Raw genomic sequence first — 17,828 nt, forward strand, 5'->3', positions numbered from 1 at the left:
ATATATATATATATATATATTCCTCTAGATAGAGAGAGATTTGGTGAGGGATAAAAGTCGACAACACCGATGCCATCGCGGGCCTTATCGACGATGTGTATGATATAATGGAGAGCGGTCGAATGGCTCCATCGATTATGCCCATGGCATTAGGAGAACAAACGCTACACGTTTTAAACTTTGGGAAAGAATAAGCTAAATTGGAAGGATGCCTAATTAAAAGCATGGCATTCTCGTTTTCTCCACTATTACTCTATTAAATGAAAAAGTAAGTAGATTACTCTATTAAATGAAAAGATAAATGCTATTACTTTATTAAATGGGAAGGTGAGGAGATTTTTTGATTAAATAGAAAGGTAAATGAAGATGAAAGGATTAGTCTATTAAATAAGAAGGTAAATGAGAAGGTGAAGAGACAATACTAGGAGATAAATCGAATACATGAAAGGAAGTATTTGGTAGAGGTGGGCCTAATATTCAATAGAAAGAATAGAGGAGGTGATAATAACACTGGTAGCTAGGTGGGTCCAAATTCATCAGAATTCTGCCACGTTGGATAGAAGCCACGGGAATTAATAGTTTTGTATAGATGTACAAGTTTTCTTCTTTAAACTAAGATTATTATTTTTCTTGGTGGGATTTACATAGAAATTTTCCCATATGGTGCTCCTACAAAAGGTGGAGCTTTTTCTAAGTTGTATCAAAACTCTATTTTAGTCCAAATCTTTTAAAATAAAATTAATAATTTTTGAATTTTGAATAATGTACAAAAGTAGCCTGTTCTATTATTTAATGTTAAGTACATAAAATAGGAAGGTGGTACATAAAATTTGTTATTAGAAGGTTTTTTTTTTTTTTTAGAGCGATAGGTAGTATGCTAGCCAATTCGCTTATTTCATTTAAAAAGAAACTTAGTTTGAAATATGAATCAACTAGGATTCAAACATAGAATTTCGAGTACCAACTACTAAACCTTTTGCCACTTGTACTAGGGACGAATTTCTCAGGCTGTAGGCTAAAAGGCCTTCTCCTATTCTACATCTTCTGATATTTTAGTAATTTATCCTTCTCACATGTGATTTTACAGTAAAGTCCTTCTTACTAAGGAATTTGCAACTAGACCTATACTGTATAGAATTTCACAATAGACCGATTCTTAAAATTTTATAATAAAATCCTTTCGAGTTTCAACACTACAAATATTCCCCCATTTGAATTAATACTTTTCCTCGGAAATTTTATAAAGGAATTTTGCTACGAGGTTTTTCTCTCTTGAAATTGCGAACCAAATATAGTGAATTTTACCGTGACGTCCTACGTTCAGTTTGGCTTGAATTGATTTTTTTTTTTTTTTTTCCTTTGATCTAAGTTTGACACAATTCAAAATTACTTAATATTAATCAAATTTTCATTCAAAAGCCGATTGAAACTAAAACTAAAATCGAGGGCGAACCTTGACCTTATTTTATGCCAATTTTTTTTTTAAAAATAAGTATTTAGTTAAAACTTAAATTCAAATTTTGAATATTCAAAATGAGAATATCATAATTATAGACACACTTTCATATATCTTTTTAAAATAAATGATTCCAGGATGGACAAGTCAAGCAGGTGAGGTTGCATTTTGCCACCCCTAACCATATATTGTTCATGAAGCACAAGTTCACCCTCCGCCATACGCTTTGCACTAGGGGTAAGCATAATCCGGTTCAAACCAAATTACTGAACCAAAACGACCAAAATCACTCGGTTCCGTTCGTGTTCGTGTCGGCTAATTGGCTTCACATATAATTCAGTTCAGTTTGCTTCTAAAAGTTAAAAATCAAACACCGAACCGAACCAACCAATGCACACCCCTACCAGGCATGCGTATGGATGCGCAATCACATACACACTCAGTTCCGCCACTTTATTTCAAGGGACAATTTGATTCATACCCTAAAAAGTTTGAAAATTTTACAAATATTCTTGCAAGTTCAAATGTTCACGCGTGTTCATTTGGAACTTTAAATAGGTATATATATACTGTAGGTTCTTGGCACCGTCATCTACTTCCATAGGTATATATACAGTAAGTTCTTGGCACTGCCATGTACATACACAGAAACAAACAGCCACAGAAACTAGCGATGTTCCTCTCCAGTAAAATATCAGGAATAAGAAACGAAATTTTACGAAAAAAATATATTACATGATACTCTAACATGAAACATGTGAATTAGTTTACTGAACTATTAAAAGATTGTTTTTCGTCATATCCTCACCGACAGTAGGAAATTCGGGAGACAGCTGCCACTCACCATCAACCAAGAACTTAATCTCGTACCTTCATTTTCAGTAGCACGAAAATAAAAGAGAATATAAATATATCAAGTATGATTACTAACAATCATGATCAAAAGAGATACGAAGCATCAGCATACTTTCCAGGTCTGAGTTTCACGGTGGCAGAGAATCTGGCATAGTCGCCTGAATATTCCCGTGACATTTCCTCTCCCTGACTCCAGCCATCGAAGGATCCCATCACTTGCACGCTCTGATGATAACCGCATATGTAGTTTATTTGTAAAATAACTAAAAGAGAAAGATAAATATGCTGAAAACTATCTTCCCTTTCACCAAATGAAGCCCCACGACTGTCTGGTGCTTTTATCCAGGTTGATAAAATTTCGAGCTACCAGTTCAAAGTTCACATTACAGAAGCGGACCTTTCAGATGTAAGATTTCAGTTAATTATTAGAAATCCGGTTCCCGATGTTTGACCATGATTTCAAGTTAGTTCTCAGTAGTCCAAAATTTTTAAACAATTTAGTCCTAGAAGTTTGTTTTGCATAACAAAAAATGTCTTTTCAGTTTAAACAATTTAGTGTCATGTCAGCATCATCATTAGGTTTTCCTTTGATTAATTGAAACTCCAAACACTCTGAAATATTTTTTCCACAAAAAATAAAAGAAAAATCTCGAAATGAATTCAACATTTTCAGGGTGAAGTCAAAACAAGGTCAAATTTTAGGGACCAACTTGGAATTGATCTACGGGGGTTAATATTGCAGCTCTCTGAAGATCAAATTGAAATAAGAGTCAAACTTCAGAGACAAAATTGTTAAAACTCGAACTCTTTTAGTGAAGGTGACATTAAGATTATAATATTAAAGCAACCATATATGTTGACAGCAGTATGTGAAATTTAATGTAGAATATTGATTCTTAAAAAGTACTAGCTAATCAAAGAAAAAGAGACAGCAATTTGATTAAGTTCATTTTGGGAATAGCTCAAGGATATTTGGTAGAGATGACAAAAAATCACACTAAGAAAACTGGCAACGGCATACAGTTTAGCAACTCATAATGAAGACTTGTTCTTCTTAGATCCGTCCCTACAACCCAGTATCATAAGTCGGAAACACTGAACAGGATATGAATGCATTTCCACACAATAAATAATGCACAAAATAAGAATCAGCAGGTCAGCCTTTAAAAAAAAAAAAGAATAAAAAAGAAAATGTGCAATTACTTGTACAAACGTAGGAGAGGTCAACACAATGCAGTACATTTGCTTATTAGGTTGGCCAGTCAAGCATGAGCTAGTTATAGATCTTTGGGCTTCGACAACTTAAGGAATAGAGACTATGCAAACAAGAACCGAAGATTGGAAATCTATTGCTCTCATTTCATATGTATATGATTACAATTATTTATAAGCTCAGTGTGTCTTACGATGTTGCCATACCCAGATTTTTAGCTTACATGACAAGTCGCTTTTATTATCACCAAGAATGCTTTGAATTCGAAGTAATCATTAAGGACTAGAAAAGAGTAGCAGCATTGCCCACAAATGAGAAATCTAAAGAGATTCCATCAATATTTATGGAACATACCTAAATTGCTAATTTCAAACATTGCATTGGTATAGAAAGAAAAACAAGGCAAATGAAAATTTACCTCAGCCATGCCAACCCAGAAAACAGTAATCTCTTGGAGACCTAGAGAGTCGGCATCCTTTATCTGTTCCTTTACTTTTTCGCGGACAGCTACAATGTACGAATATATTCTGAATCAGTGAACTATACATCCAATCATATTCAACGCAATGATTATTTATATGTAATCTTATAAATAGGGAGGGCTGCTGGGCATCTGTGCCCCAGTCCAACGGTGCATAATGACTGAGGGCAAAGAAGATTGTTGGGAAAGAAGTTCTACAATAGCACTTGCAATATATGGGCACCTCTGAGAGAACTATCAAATGAGTGAGGGACATCTAGATCACTTAAAATAGACATTTTGGAAATAATGAATAGAACAATATAAAGAAATAAACAAAAGGGGACAGCAAAAATGGGACACTCCAATAGTCTCACATTGGATAGAAAATGGATTGTGAATGGAAATATAAGAGGCTGCACATTCTAGTAATAATAATTGGGATTAAGTATTTTGGGCTGGTAGTTAGGGTCCGACGAGTTATTATTGTTATTAGATCGGGTCGTTATATTTGCTATCAAAGCTCAATTAACTAGCAGGAAGCATTGCAGAGCCTAAGAGATATACAGGATCAAAGTGCATACACAACAAAACCCCCAAAACGCGACTATCTCTAGGATCTCACAATCGCCTGGATTAAATTTTGAATTATGTTGTATGATTTGGATTTGAACCTAACAAGAACGTTAGGCCTAAATAGGGGAGTCCATAACACCCCGATATTCCTACATCGGATGAGAAAAGGGTTATGATTGAAAATATAAAGGACCATGGACCTGAATATTAATAATTAAGCGTATGCATTTGGGGCCAATAGTGTGGGCTCAACAAGTTATTATTGCAAGTGAGTCGAGTTGTTACAAAAAAAATTTAAAGAATTAGAAGAAACCAAATTTAGTTGGTCAATAGAAAAAACAAAAAGTAGAAGAAGATTTTCTTTTAAGAAGAGTGACGGATGTTTGACCACTTCAATGATTGAAGAAAATCTTACTAAAACAGGCCTTTTCTTTTTCAAAAAAGGAATAAGCATGAAAAAGATTGTAAGTTCTCTCAGCCTAGAATTACAACAAAGCTTATTGACTATATATATGCTAAAGGAAGAGACAATAAAGGATAAAGTGATGCCTTGAAATTAGATAGCAGGATTTAAAATGTGGGGAAGAACAAGTAAAATTAATACTATAATAAAAGTGATTATAGAAGAAAGGAAAAGATGTTAATAAAATGCGGACTAGGAATATTACTAGAAGAGACTCCTATTGTATCTAGATTCTTACTGTAACTTGAAGTTAGAAAACTAGTATCAATTTTCAAGGAGAATTGATAGAATAGCAATGTCAACAACAAAAAAAATTGAAAAATGAATATTATGAAAATTTGATACATGTAAAAATTGTGAAAGCAATTAAAGTGAATAAAAAATAGGTCAAAATGAAGAGTAAATATCAATATCTATTATCAATTTAGCATTTGGATTAGCAAAATCAAAATGTCATATATAAACTTGCAAAAGCTAAGAAACGAGCAACAGGACATCTACATTATATAAGGTCCAATAGTAGAACCAAAGAGCTCTAGTAAGAAGGAAATTTATAAAGTATAGAAGTTATTATGACAAATAGAAATATTTTATTCATCTTTAGATCAAACGAAAGATATTATTCATCCTTTGGATCAAACTAGAAAGTCTATTTGGAAAAAAGTTCTAGTCTTAAGAACCTCCGAAAACATATTGTTCCTTACACTTTGTAAGTCAATTTTGAGAATTCTATTGAGTCTATTCGAGTGTTTTGGCTACGTCCCATTATCTTGAGAACTATGCTTTTTGATAATTTCTATCAAGTCTATTGATTCTTTGGGTTATTCGCCGTTATCTTATGTGCTCTACTTCTTTTGTCTGTCTAACCTCTAGGTTAATATACCTAATCTTCTAAACCACCTAAAATCCATCGATGCTAGCATGCTTTTTGGTGGATAAGTTTAGAAAGAAAGTAGCACATAGTGAATATAGATACAATCTTGTGAATGCATCCATGCTATTACACAATAATAAGATCACATACCAAACAAGAAACTCATAAACAGATCAAGCAACTATGTTGCCAACTTCATATTGAATGAGTACTCAAGAGTATAAAAGACTAGCATTGCACAGTTATAGAGGCATGAAGTACAAACCTTCAAGTCTAGAGAAAAGATGAGATTGAATATATTTTCCAGTAATCTTTCTTGAACCACTTGGAACATCAGAAGCTATCTCTTCGGCTAGACCAACCAACGCCTGTCAACAGAAAGTAAGAAGCAAACAATTTGTCAAAGATATCAAATCTGCAAGCCAGTGGATATAGTAAATTTTTTATAAATATGTTTCTGAAAACTACCGGAGCCAAATGCAACAGCCATAGGACATGACTTTCCCCCATGAGCCAATTGGAAAACCCTCAAGGGCACAAGCCCTTCAAACAAGCTCGTAATACTGTTCACACAAAGTCAAATATGCATAGTTTTTCTACCTTTCTTGGGCTTCCTAAGATCACTCTGTAAAGGTGATGGACCACTTGTCACCACTATGATCTATTCTACCTAAATAGCAAGTCAACATTAACCGCTACCATGAACTCTTCTTCCTAGCTCACCAAGGTCCACCTTGTAGGAGAGCTTTAGGTCTTCTAATCCTCCAAAAATCTCCTTCAAATCCTTCTCCAACTCCTCCAAATCCACCTTGGGAGAGTCCTCTAGAGAGAGAAAGAGAGAAATGAGAGAGAGGAGAGTGTTCTTAGCTGGGAACAAGAGAAAAGAGGGGTTGGGTATCTTTATAGGCTGCTACAATAGCAAATAAGCCCTCCTTCTTTTCATATTTGCAGCAGACCAACCTGCTGTTTTCGCAGCACTGCGTACCGGTACACGGGATTCTGTCACCAGTTTAACAGCCTTTTTTTACTCAAACCCAAGAGCAGCTGTTCTCGGTCTGCTGCCTGGTACCAGTACAAGGTCAATGCATTACCGGTAACAAATGCTCCAGATTGTCCAACTATTTCTTTCGCACACTTTAGTCGATTCGGCTAAAGTTCAATATTCTCTACCGAGTTTCAGTATATTACAATGTATGTAGCTCTACCACTATCAAGTATATAGGTGTGTAATAACCGATAAGTATGTCCAACTACTATGTATGCATCAACTAGTTGTGATGTATAATGTCTTGTTTAATTAACTTCTACCCAATCATCGGGGACTTCACATGGTAATGTCCTGCCTTGTGCCATGCCTAATAGCCCCGTGGTAGTCAACATTTTCCCTCTAGAAATAAGCCTTGCCTATGGCATCCCACTTCGGCGCTCAATTCTGCATGGGCGAGTATGTTATCGCAAAGGCTTTCCGAAGTGTCGGCTTGTAGGGAGCGACTCAATCAAATATGAAACTTTATTTGCGATAACTTCTGATGATGAGCTTTCTTGTTATTTATTAGTAGGTACATACTTCCAACCTTGCCTCTCACGTGGTTGTTTAGGTTATCGTTTGTGTATTGTTTTGCACCTTTGTGTTCAAACATAGCAGCCGGGGTATAGCAGCTCCTGTTATGATCTTTAACACTACTGACACTTTTTATATAAAATATGACTGTATGAACATTGTTCTTACTCCTAAGCTTCCCAAAATTCCTAGACATTGACTGATAACATACAAAACTTTCCAAATTAAATTAATAAAGCCTTTAGCCTTAAAAGATTAAACACATTAGCAGAACTCAGATCTTGCAGATTCTCAATTTTAGTGCCTCAGAGCAAGCAACGATCAAATTTCATGTTGTAACCAAATTGTGAAACCTAAAGCAAATCCAGATCCAAATTAACCTAACTGAATTGTCTTTTCTTGTTTCTTTGTTCGGTTCTTGTTTGTTTTATAAACTAAATATGAGGAAACAAAACCTTAGTTCGCTAAATATGAGGAAACAAAACCTTAGTTCTAATCTAGGCAGACATATGTCGCTTTGCAGTGTTCATGGGGAACAAAGCCCACTCCACCAGGTACAGTATCAAACCTGCTGCCGCCCCCTGTTTCACCTTTCCAGTTCCTACCAGCCGGCTACACTGCGACAAAGCTTCTGGCTTATCAGCGCCAGCTCGCCTTGAGCCAGGCAGCTGCTGCAGAAATTAGAATAACCGAACAAAACCTTTGTTCGGTTATTGTTTGTTTTATAAACTAAATATGAGGAAACAAAACCTTAGTTCGCTAAATATGAGGAAACAAAACCTTAGTTCTAATCTAGGCAGACATATGTCGCTTTGCAGTGTTCATGGGGAACAAAGCCCACTCCACCAGGTACAGTATCAAACCCGCTGCCGCCCCCTGTTTCACCTTTCCAGCTCCTACCAGCCGGCTACACTGCGACAGAGCTTCTGGCTTATCAGCACCAGCTCGCGTTGAGCCAGGCAGCTGCTGCAGAAATTATTGCCTGCAGCTGGTGAACCACGCCAGCAACACACCATCCAACCTGTTGCTATCCATCACTGCTATACTTAAAAGCCTCACTGTCCACGAGTTGCAGCCCTTTTTTCATTTAAAATATTACTTTCCATAAAATACAATTACTTATTTTTTTAAAAAAAGAACAATTACTTACCTGAAGTTCAAGTTCCAGTACGGCAAGTTCACTTTTGAGTTTGGCTAGTACATTATCTGTCACTTGCAACTGCAATATATGAGGATGTAAAAGTTGTTTGTTAGTTATCATGGAAACAAGAATTTTACACTAAAAATGATAAGAAGACATACAGATTGTGTAAATTTGGATATAGATTGCCTTATTCTCAAGGTTTCTCTACTAAAACAAGTTACATGCAACCCCCCAAACCTAAAGTACCTAAGGATGTATACAATTGAATTTGTATATGCATCTTCCAAATGAAGTAGCTCCAATAAAATTTTGAGCTGCAAAAGCAGTTCCACACAGCAGCTCTTATTTTTATGCAGACAGAAGTAGCTCGAGGGATATAACTACAGTGCTGCAACCAGAAGTACAAATCAAACAACACTACATTGTAATACACTACAATTTACAGCAGGGACAACATGCCCTAAAATTACAAAGTGGTCATTTGCATGACGCACAAGGGACGTCCAGAAGACAGATTTTTTCACTATGCAGATATTTGAAATGTTAGAAAAGCAAAATTCTATTACAGCGAGTGTTCCACAAAGCACTTTATGCACCAGCGTATGTGCCTGCATTATGCAGTCTCCTCGCCATACTCACGCACAATTAGGTTATACAACTAGTGCATAACAATGTTTTAACTTTTAAAAACCAGATCAAAAAGGTCGAACAGGTGTCACCTCTTCCAACATGATCTGACTTAACTCATAAAAGCCATAGAATTAAAAAAAAAAAAAATCACATCAGACCATTTGAACTAACTGGCAATTCAACCGGCGAACGCATTAACTATTCCGATTTTGATTGGATCAACCACTTCTATTCTTGTACTTCTTCAATTGGGCAGTCAAAAAACAATGGGCAGTTACTAATGTTGAAAAAATCAGAATAGGTCTCAAGGTAAAAAATGTATAATCTTGTTTTTGTCTAACAATTGATTCTCCAATGTTTTATACATACACATGTATATTATTAAATTAATAATTTATAACTTAAGATGTCATGCTAATATCGCTAGTTTGACCACTGATCCATCTGCTCGCCCAACCAATGTCCTTGAACTGGTCACTTTTCTGCTTCTTTGCCACAATCAGTGTGAGAACATTGAGGCATAAATGCCTATCCCATGAACTTGGACAGTACAAATAGATATAGGCAAGTTAGGCATAATAGATGGCTAGATTCATTGCTAACCATAATGTACAACTTCATAGCTTCTTTTTTTTTTTAAAGTAATTCTATGTCTACATCAGAAGGTACGCAAAATGTATGTATCAACATATGCACAAAAGCACAAAAAACACAAATGAACAAAAGAAGATTGTGCACATAATGTATGCGATCTATAAGGTCCAATCTAAATTTCTGTGTACGCAAAATTATACAAATCAGATATATGCATCGGTTCCTCCAAAATACAGAGTCCGAACCTAATAAATAGAAAAAACACTTTGTTACTATTCTCAGGCATAGGCGGCATGATGCCATAACTAACAATTCCACATTTCCGCCCTTCATTCTTATTGATTAGTTCTACAATTGATTTTCTTTTATGCAAGACCTAAACATAAGAAGGTTATTTTGCTACAATGTTCGAATAATATGTATTCATATACCAATGTAATAATAATAGTTATTCATATACTTGTATAAGCATTTCGACTCTTCTTGTAGATACTTTAGATGTCATCTATCCTGACAAAGTTGTATTAATTGTGAGTTGAACAATAGGGAACAAGAACCATGCCCTTTTATATTATGCCCTAGGAATACATGTTTATACAACTTTATGATCTTATGAAGAAGCTCTGACTAACCCACATAACAATAACGACTGTAGCACGTGCTCTTTGGTTAGCATTCAAAAAATGCAGAGAGAAAAATCTAGATTCTAATATTGATATAAGGATGCGTAATTGCTCAGCTTGGGTTCAAAGTAGATAATATTTTTTCTAAAAAAAATGTAGACTTTAATATTGTTTCTAATCATTATAAGTGAACTAAAAAGAATGAGTCGGTGCATCAAAATGTAAAATTAACTAACATTATAGAATATGCTCAACAAGTCTGCTTGAAAAAATGAATCAGTAGTTTCATTTCCAGATAATCTTACATAGTAAATAAAGTAAGTTAATTGACCTGTCGCTTGAGGAACCTGCTATACTGATTAGCTTCGCTGAGTTTCCTTAAAAGCTTACTTCTCTCAGCATCAGCCAGCAGCGACTTCATCTGCAAATAATGAAATATTACTTATTTTACGGATGAAATACACAGAACAAAGAAGTAAAATGATGGGTTTAAATTTTGGCAATGTCAACACATAATTCATTGGAAGGACAGTACACCTTAATTGTTTCTAGATATATAACTAGAAGTAACTACAGTTGGGACTGCTCAAAACAGTGAGTGATGATTATACTGAATCTTATTTAGGTACATAGAAAACCTGCATGAGGAAATTTTTTTGTGTATCAAAACATGTTGTAGAAATCTAAAAAAAAAATAAAAATAAAAAACTAAACATGCAGATGCTTCATTGCTGTGGTAATCATGATTGGAATTTGGTAGTAGGCTGCCAGAAGAAAATAAAAGGAATTGGAGGAAAACAGTTAAGCGAAAAAACGAAAGAAAATCATATGAATCAGAGAAAGAAGATCTACACACGAACTTGAGGAGAATGGAAGGAATCCATTAGAGGAAAGCATATTTTCTTTCTTCTTTTCATATCCAACACCTCAAAAGGTTAAAAGTACATATTCTTGCCGAGGTCATTTATGGCCTTTCGGCTAAACATAGCATTGGACATTTCCTCTCCAACACAAAGAAACGAAAGTAACAGGAAAGGATTAAGTACAAGCAAGAACATCAGCTCACATAAACATGAGCTTTTTATAAGAGAATCTTTACTGTATGGCTTTGACTTAATCGAAGAACTTCCAGAAATAAAACTGATTTTGAATTTTAGTATATTTTAAGCCCTCTAGTCATCAATGATTTAAGATTCCAACTGCACTTTCAAGTTTCGACTAATCTAAGCATCTCAGTGCCATTTTTGTAAATTATTCCGCATGTTGGTTAACTTTTCATTAGAGATGGGTTGGTACTTGGTAAAAATCTTTACTATTCTAAATTCAAAACAGATCTCAATGTAATTCGGGTTTATTCCTATTCATTAAATTACATGAAACAACCATGTACCTCCAATAGCTTAAACTACCAAAGAATGGTATTTTTAGCATTTATATTCAACACTCCCCCTCATCTACAGGCTCGAGACTTTTTAGTAGGTCCGAGATGCGGACTTGAATTAAATAGGAGGAAATTAAATAAAGCTAGGAGCCTGGCGGGACTCAAACCCACAGAACCTCGTGCTATAATTATATGTTGAATTATATGAAACAATCGTTGTTCTCCAAAAGCTATTCGAGATAAACAATGATTTCATATAATTTAACAGTATTAAGCAACAAAAAATGCACCAACTGGCTAAGATATGAAACATATGAATCTTCTTACAAAAATATATATGATTTATGACTAAAGTAATTCTGCATACACTTCAGTCTGTTGTATCTGCTTATACAACGGCATGTATTGCCTCCATAGATTGGTAGCGATACAACAATTTCTTTACTTTGAAAGCACAACATTCCACAAATGTCCTTCATTTCAAAAGATTAAGCCACATTACTCATAAGCTGCCGATGTATCCCACCAAATCATTCGAGAATTATTGCATGCTTCGAAGAGTTGAGACAAAGAATTTGAGTAACAGGATTCTAAGATAATTATAACTTATGTTCTAAACTCTATATTTCTGTATTATGCTTGATGATCAGAAAAAGAATGTCGCTACAATACTATATCACACTATAGACTGGCACTACACATGTTTCATGAGGAGATTCATAACACTACACTGATAATAATGATGATTGATGATTAATAACTTACAGAACCATGAAAGTAAAAACTTATGGTTATGCATTAGTAAAAACAAATACAAAGATGACGATATGCAAATTAAGTTACTAGATGATGACATGCAAATTATGTTGCATGCTCCTAGCTAACAATGGCTAAGGGGCACAATTTCGCTATTGGAATTAGGGTATCAATTAGGGTATCAATAAGACACCCTACATGTCATATTGATTAATAAAGAGTTACAATACTAGCGCACATGCTGTTGTTGCTCGATGTTTTCTTACCGTTGTTCGTCCTGTCATTGGATATACCACTCCAATGTGAAGCATATACGGGAAAAAGGATCCTCTGCTTCAACTCAATTTCATATTGGTACACTATAGTTCCATGGATAACAATTTGGTTCACCATAGTTATTGTTTATGTGTTTCCTCCGGAGCCAAATAACCACTTTCAAATTTTGCACATGAAGGTCATCTACCCCAAAGTTCTGTCATTCTCCAGAGGCCTTGCGGTTTATCCTAATTTCAGATCGGTATCCTATGGTTGCATTTGCGGCATTTTGGTGTGCTATATAATCAAAGGACTTGTGATCTTCACACGTGCATTCTAACAAAGGTTAACAAGATTCCTCTAAACATTTCCTTTAGATACTTGTGCTCTCACGATACCACATCACAAATGGCAATATAGACCCTTACACCTATGCTGCAGATGCAGAGGTGAGCTATCAACTGAATGATGAATATGTGGACAGGTGATCATCTTGCAACACTTCCACAATTATGTTACTTTGCAAATAATTCTATATGATATATATTCTTATTTTTATTGAGGTACAAATATAGTTTTGAGGAATGCATGTGAGGACGAAATAGGTTTTTTTACTTGGCTTCCTTTAGTTTTCAATGCTAAAGATATTTGTTACAAATCTCCTAAAGAGGAAGTATGGTTAACCCTACCTAATTAACAAAAATTATTACTTGATTATTTGTTTCTTTATATGCAATAAGAAGTACTATAAGACGTACAAAGTTGTTGCTGAGTTCAAAAGCCACAGTAATGTGCTAGTACGCTCATGTAACATGTAGAAAGACTAAATCATATAAGAGATGAGTGTAAAAGTTAATGAATTATTGCCTCATCTGAAGCCATTGGTCGTGAAAGGAGCTTTCTGGATGGATCATTGGAAATGACTTCGCCATTATTGCTCAGTTGTTCTTCCTCTGGTGAGAGGGAAGGATCTTCATCCAAGTTAAGACTTGAAGCACAAGACCTCCACAATGAATGTTTCCAAAATTGTGGGCGTAGGGGATATCTAACTGTGTCTAATTTAACTCGGTGTCCATGTTTGGAAGAAGCATCACTTAAATGGGTGCACCTTTTCGGCACAATCCATAGCCTATCTGATGAGAGATTAGGTCGCAAAATGTAGCGATGCTCCAATTCCAGCTTTCTTGAGTGCCAAATGATACCATATGTCAAAGAGAAAAAGAAATCAAAGGCATATTAGCCAATTAATTAACTTGGTAAATCAGGTACGACAAGCTAGAATGCGATAAATGAAATCCCAATGAGCTGAACTTCAATTTCAATGCTTCCAAAGAAGAAGAAAGAACTTCCTGCAAAAATCTAAAAATGTTAAGAAATAAAGAACATATATCTATTTGCCAATATGAAATGCTCATTACAAGCAAAGCAGTTTACTTTGTAGCTTACTCAGAATAACTGGTTAAATAACCATAATGTCATTCTAATTTGTCAAATAACTCTAACATCTTTTTCAAAATTAGTGCACCGATCCGAAGGCCTAAATATAAGCATCATAGCTAGATGTAGAAGGTACTAGCACAGGAATGTTTCTTTCTTGGGGAAAATTTTTTACCTTATAGAAACTGTCTTTAAACACTCCATGGTTGATTTCCTGCAATAACATTCCAATAGAAGTAGAAGTGCAAGTTACTATCATCATATTAAGATATTAAATGAGATTTTGATTTCAAGTCAAATACAAATTATGTACTAACAGATCAAGACAAATTAGAGATCAATGACTTCAATCAAATGGCTGATGAATCTTAACCAGCCATAACATAAAAAAAAAAAGATTAAGTTGGTAGCTTTTTTCTCATCTTATGGCGTATTCACGAGCCGTGCATTTCGTTCTCCAAAAGTTTGATGAAATGAGAGTTCTATACTGCAGACCTACACCATATGTTAGCTATGAATGCCAAAAAGTTAAAGATACATAGACAGAGCAACCTGATTTTACACTAATCTAAGACAATTCTATTTCCTTAACAAGAAAATAATCTAAGACATAGTTATTATCTAGCAATATTTTAGGTGATCCAGAGGGGAAGAACTAAGAGCCCCATGTCACGGACTTAGCGTTTTCGTTCGCAAAGCCCGTGCGGCGCCCACCTTTCCTGCTCGAAGATGGACAAGCCTTTGTCCCTGTTGCTAGCCCGGACCTTCGCGTCCTACGACTAAGTATGCAAAGGGAAATGACAAAGAGAAAGAGGCAGAGGTTCTCTCAAAAAACTAAGTACTACACTACTTAGAAATGAGAATTACAACCTACAAACAGCATACAAACACACTCTCTCTTGTGTGCTTTGGCCTTAGCCAAACCCCTCTATTTATAGGCCTAAAGGTGCCTTTTCAACTCACCCACACACATAACTCACCCATTATTACATACATAATGAGCCTACATAATGAGCCCTCATAAATGCCAAAAGCTCAAGAGTCACCCATAACTCCCATGAGTTTCATGACCCTTGAGTTTCCCACAGCGGGTTGGGTTTGGGTCTACTTGCCAACCCGATTCGACCCGTTTTCAACCCGAACTCGCTAAGCAGATTTGGGCCAGGGACCGGGCTGCATAGAAATTTTTCTAAGTCCCTGACACCCAGCTCTTTAATATCTCAGATCATTTTTCCTTGCAAATTGCAACTCCCAGTAATGAAAGTTGGACTATATATATGAAAGGAGATTGATTAACTTAGCAGTGGAAAATATTTAGATGTGATTTCTATACCTATGAGATTTGCATGACCATATTCTTTGGTTAGTAAATTGGTACCGTGCGGCATTCATTGTGTCATACCAGTATCACAGATTACCAAACGGTCAGTTTCTATTTCTTGGTTATGCAGCATATCCTAGTAGACTACTATATAATAGAACTAAAAGATTAGCCAAAATGTCAAACTATAAGAACTTTATTTTTCTAATAGTAAAAGTCTGAATATTTGTGGTTTGTCTTAGTTTTTCTCCGAAAGCCAACTGAAGCAGCTAAATGCAGAACCCTAGCGTTTGTAACTATGATGTACTATATACACCATACCATTTCTAATCTTTCATTTCAAAAAGATGGGTGGTTTTAGAAAGTGATATGGATGGTTTTAGAATGTGATATGATCGAAATAAAATTTCTTAACAAAATTCTAACAAATAGAAGCATGCTTTTTCAATTGGCAAAATAGAATGTACATATCATTAAAATCATTAAAGAGAAACAACAAATAACAAAAGGTTACCCATGAAAAGTTCTACACTGAAGATGTAGTAACGAATAAGATAGCGCTAGTGCAGTTGCATGCATGCAGGGTAAGGGCTAAATTTGTTTGCACCTAATATGTAACGGTGTATAGTTGGGACGAGAACAATCTAGCCCACCTTATTAGCTCAGCTGTTGAATCAGTTTTGCATTCAACTTTATACAACACACAGAAGAACTGAGCCTTTCAAATTGCTATACTTAGATAAATTTTCTGATTCAATTCAACCGCCAACTGTCTAACAATCCATAAAAATAAGTAAACAAACTCTCCGATGAAAAGATACTGGATCAGAAGGCCAATGCCCCCATCAATAGCACTTAGACTTATACGGATGGACGGAAATATTGATCGCGCCATTGAAGGGAATGTGTGCCCAAGGCGTCTGCCCAATCAAACAAATTGAGTGCAAGAAACATAAATGTTGTTTGAATTAACCAATTAACAGACTTGCCAACAGACGCTGCCCCTTTTAATTCAAGTGACCCTATTTTACCCTTATTCCAGCAGAAACTTTGTTATCTACCGCAAGAAATTTAGAAAAGAGATTTATGTGTCCACTACGTTTCTGTGTAAAAAGATTGGGACTTTTCCTACAAAATTAGGGCCTCAAGCATCATTTGTCCTACCATCAACAATCTTAGGGAACATACTTTTACACTTCCCAATAATTCCAAGAAGATTTTGCAATCAGGATAATCGCAAATGTCATAAATCATATAAATTAATAACTTCGTAACAGCAATTCGTACTGGCAAGTTGAAGAAATTATTTCATATCAAAACCTGTTAAATCCAGCATAAATTCATAATCTCTTACCATATTTTTTTTTTTTTAAAAAAATTTACTAGGAAGTTATAAACTTCTCATTTATTCCCCTTTTTCGACTCCTTAACAAGCCTCTTTTAATTTCATCACTTGTAACCACTCTCATTTCTACTTGCATTTGACCACATTCCACGCATTGATCAAAATCATCATACAAAATGCAACCCAAAATCATAATACTAGCATGGGTGCTAGTAGAATTAGTTTTACCACCATTTTTTTCAAAGAAAAAAAAAAATTCTTATCATGATGGTATGGTCACAACGGTGCCTGTTTCTTTAGGAATACTCAAAAAGAAAAACCCGAACTAGAGATTTTCAAAAGAAAAAAAAGGAAAAAGAAAAAGAAAAACATCCCTGGATAGAACATACAGAAACCAAGAATTTTAACAATAAACAGCTAAATAGCTCATCTCTATTTATTACTTGTAAGTGGGGATTTGAACAAACTGCTGTGCGTGTAGTGACGTTGTGGATTAAGGATAGGAACTCCGGGATAGGATCTTTACTTACCTAGGGCCTTAATCCCTCATCAGTGTTTTACAGGGAGAGGGGGAACCTCGGAATGGGCTTTGGAAGTCTAGGGGCGACGAGAAGCTTCTGTCGAGGGTGTGTGCGGATATGAACACCTGGCCCAAAAATGCACGTCTCTGTATTTCCCGTGCGATTTTCACGAGGTATATAAATTGTGCTGAGGTAAGTAGATAATTGGGCTCTATATCTTTAAAAGTAATAAATTATTAGTGCTTAAATATTTACGGAGTTAGGATAATAGGGACAAAAATTTTATGGGCATCGTGCCCAAACAATTTGTTTGGGCACAATGCCCGGATGGGCGCCGCATGTGCAGCGGCACCCATCCGCACC

At 35.4% G+C, this 17,828-nt stretch overlaps 1 protein-coding gene across 2 annotated transcripts; it reads right to left on the reverse strand.

Moving 5' to 3' along the window:
- On the reverse strand, positions 1,994 to 17,646 carry LOC109718411 (protein PTST, chloroplastic). Of its 2 annotated transcripts, none has more exons than XM_020244647.1 (9): positions 17,475 to 17,646; positions 14,454 to 14,492; positions 13,709 to 14,024; positions 10,781 to 10,870; positions 8,609 to 8,677; positions 6,163 to 6,265; positions 3,943 to 4,031; positions 2,424 to 2,536; positions 1,994 to 2,326 (listed from the first exon to the last, which is right to left on the reverse strand). In XM_020244647.1, the coding sequence occupies exons 2-9, from the start codon at positions 14,480 to 14,482 to the stop codon at positions 2,224 to 2,226; spliced, it is 912 nt and encodes a 303-aa protein (XP_020100236.1). In that variant the 5' UTR covers positions 14,483 to 14,492; positions 17,475 to 17,646; the 3' UTR covers positions 1,994 to 2,223. The 2 variants fall into 2 exon arrangements, with proteins under 2 accessions (XP_020100236.1, XP_020100237.1); XM_020244648.1 differs by having other exon boundaries at positions 17,388 to 17,620.

Source organism: Ananas comosus, linkage group 12 (assembly GCF_001540865.1).
Source record: "Ananas comosus cultivar F153 linkage group 12, ASM154086v1, whole genome shotgun sequence".
NCBI lineage: Eukaryota > Viridiplantae > Streptophyta > Magnoliopsida > Poales > Bromeliaceae > Ananas > Ananas comosus.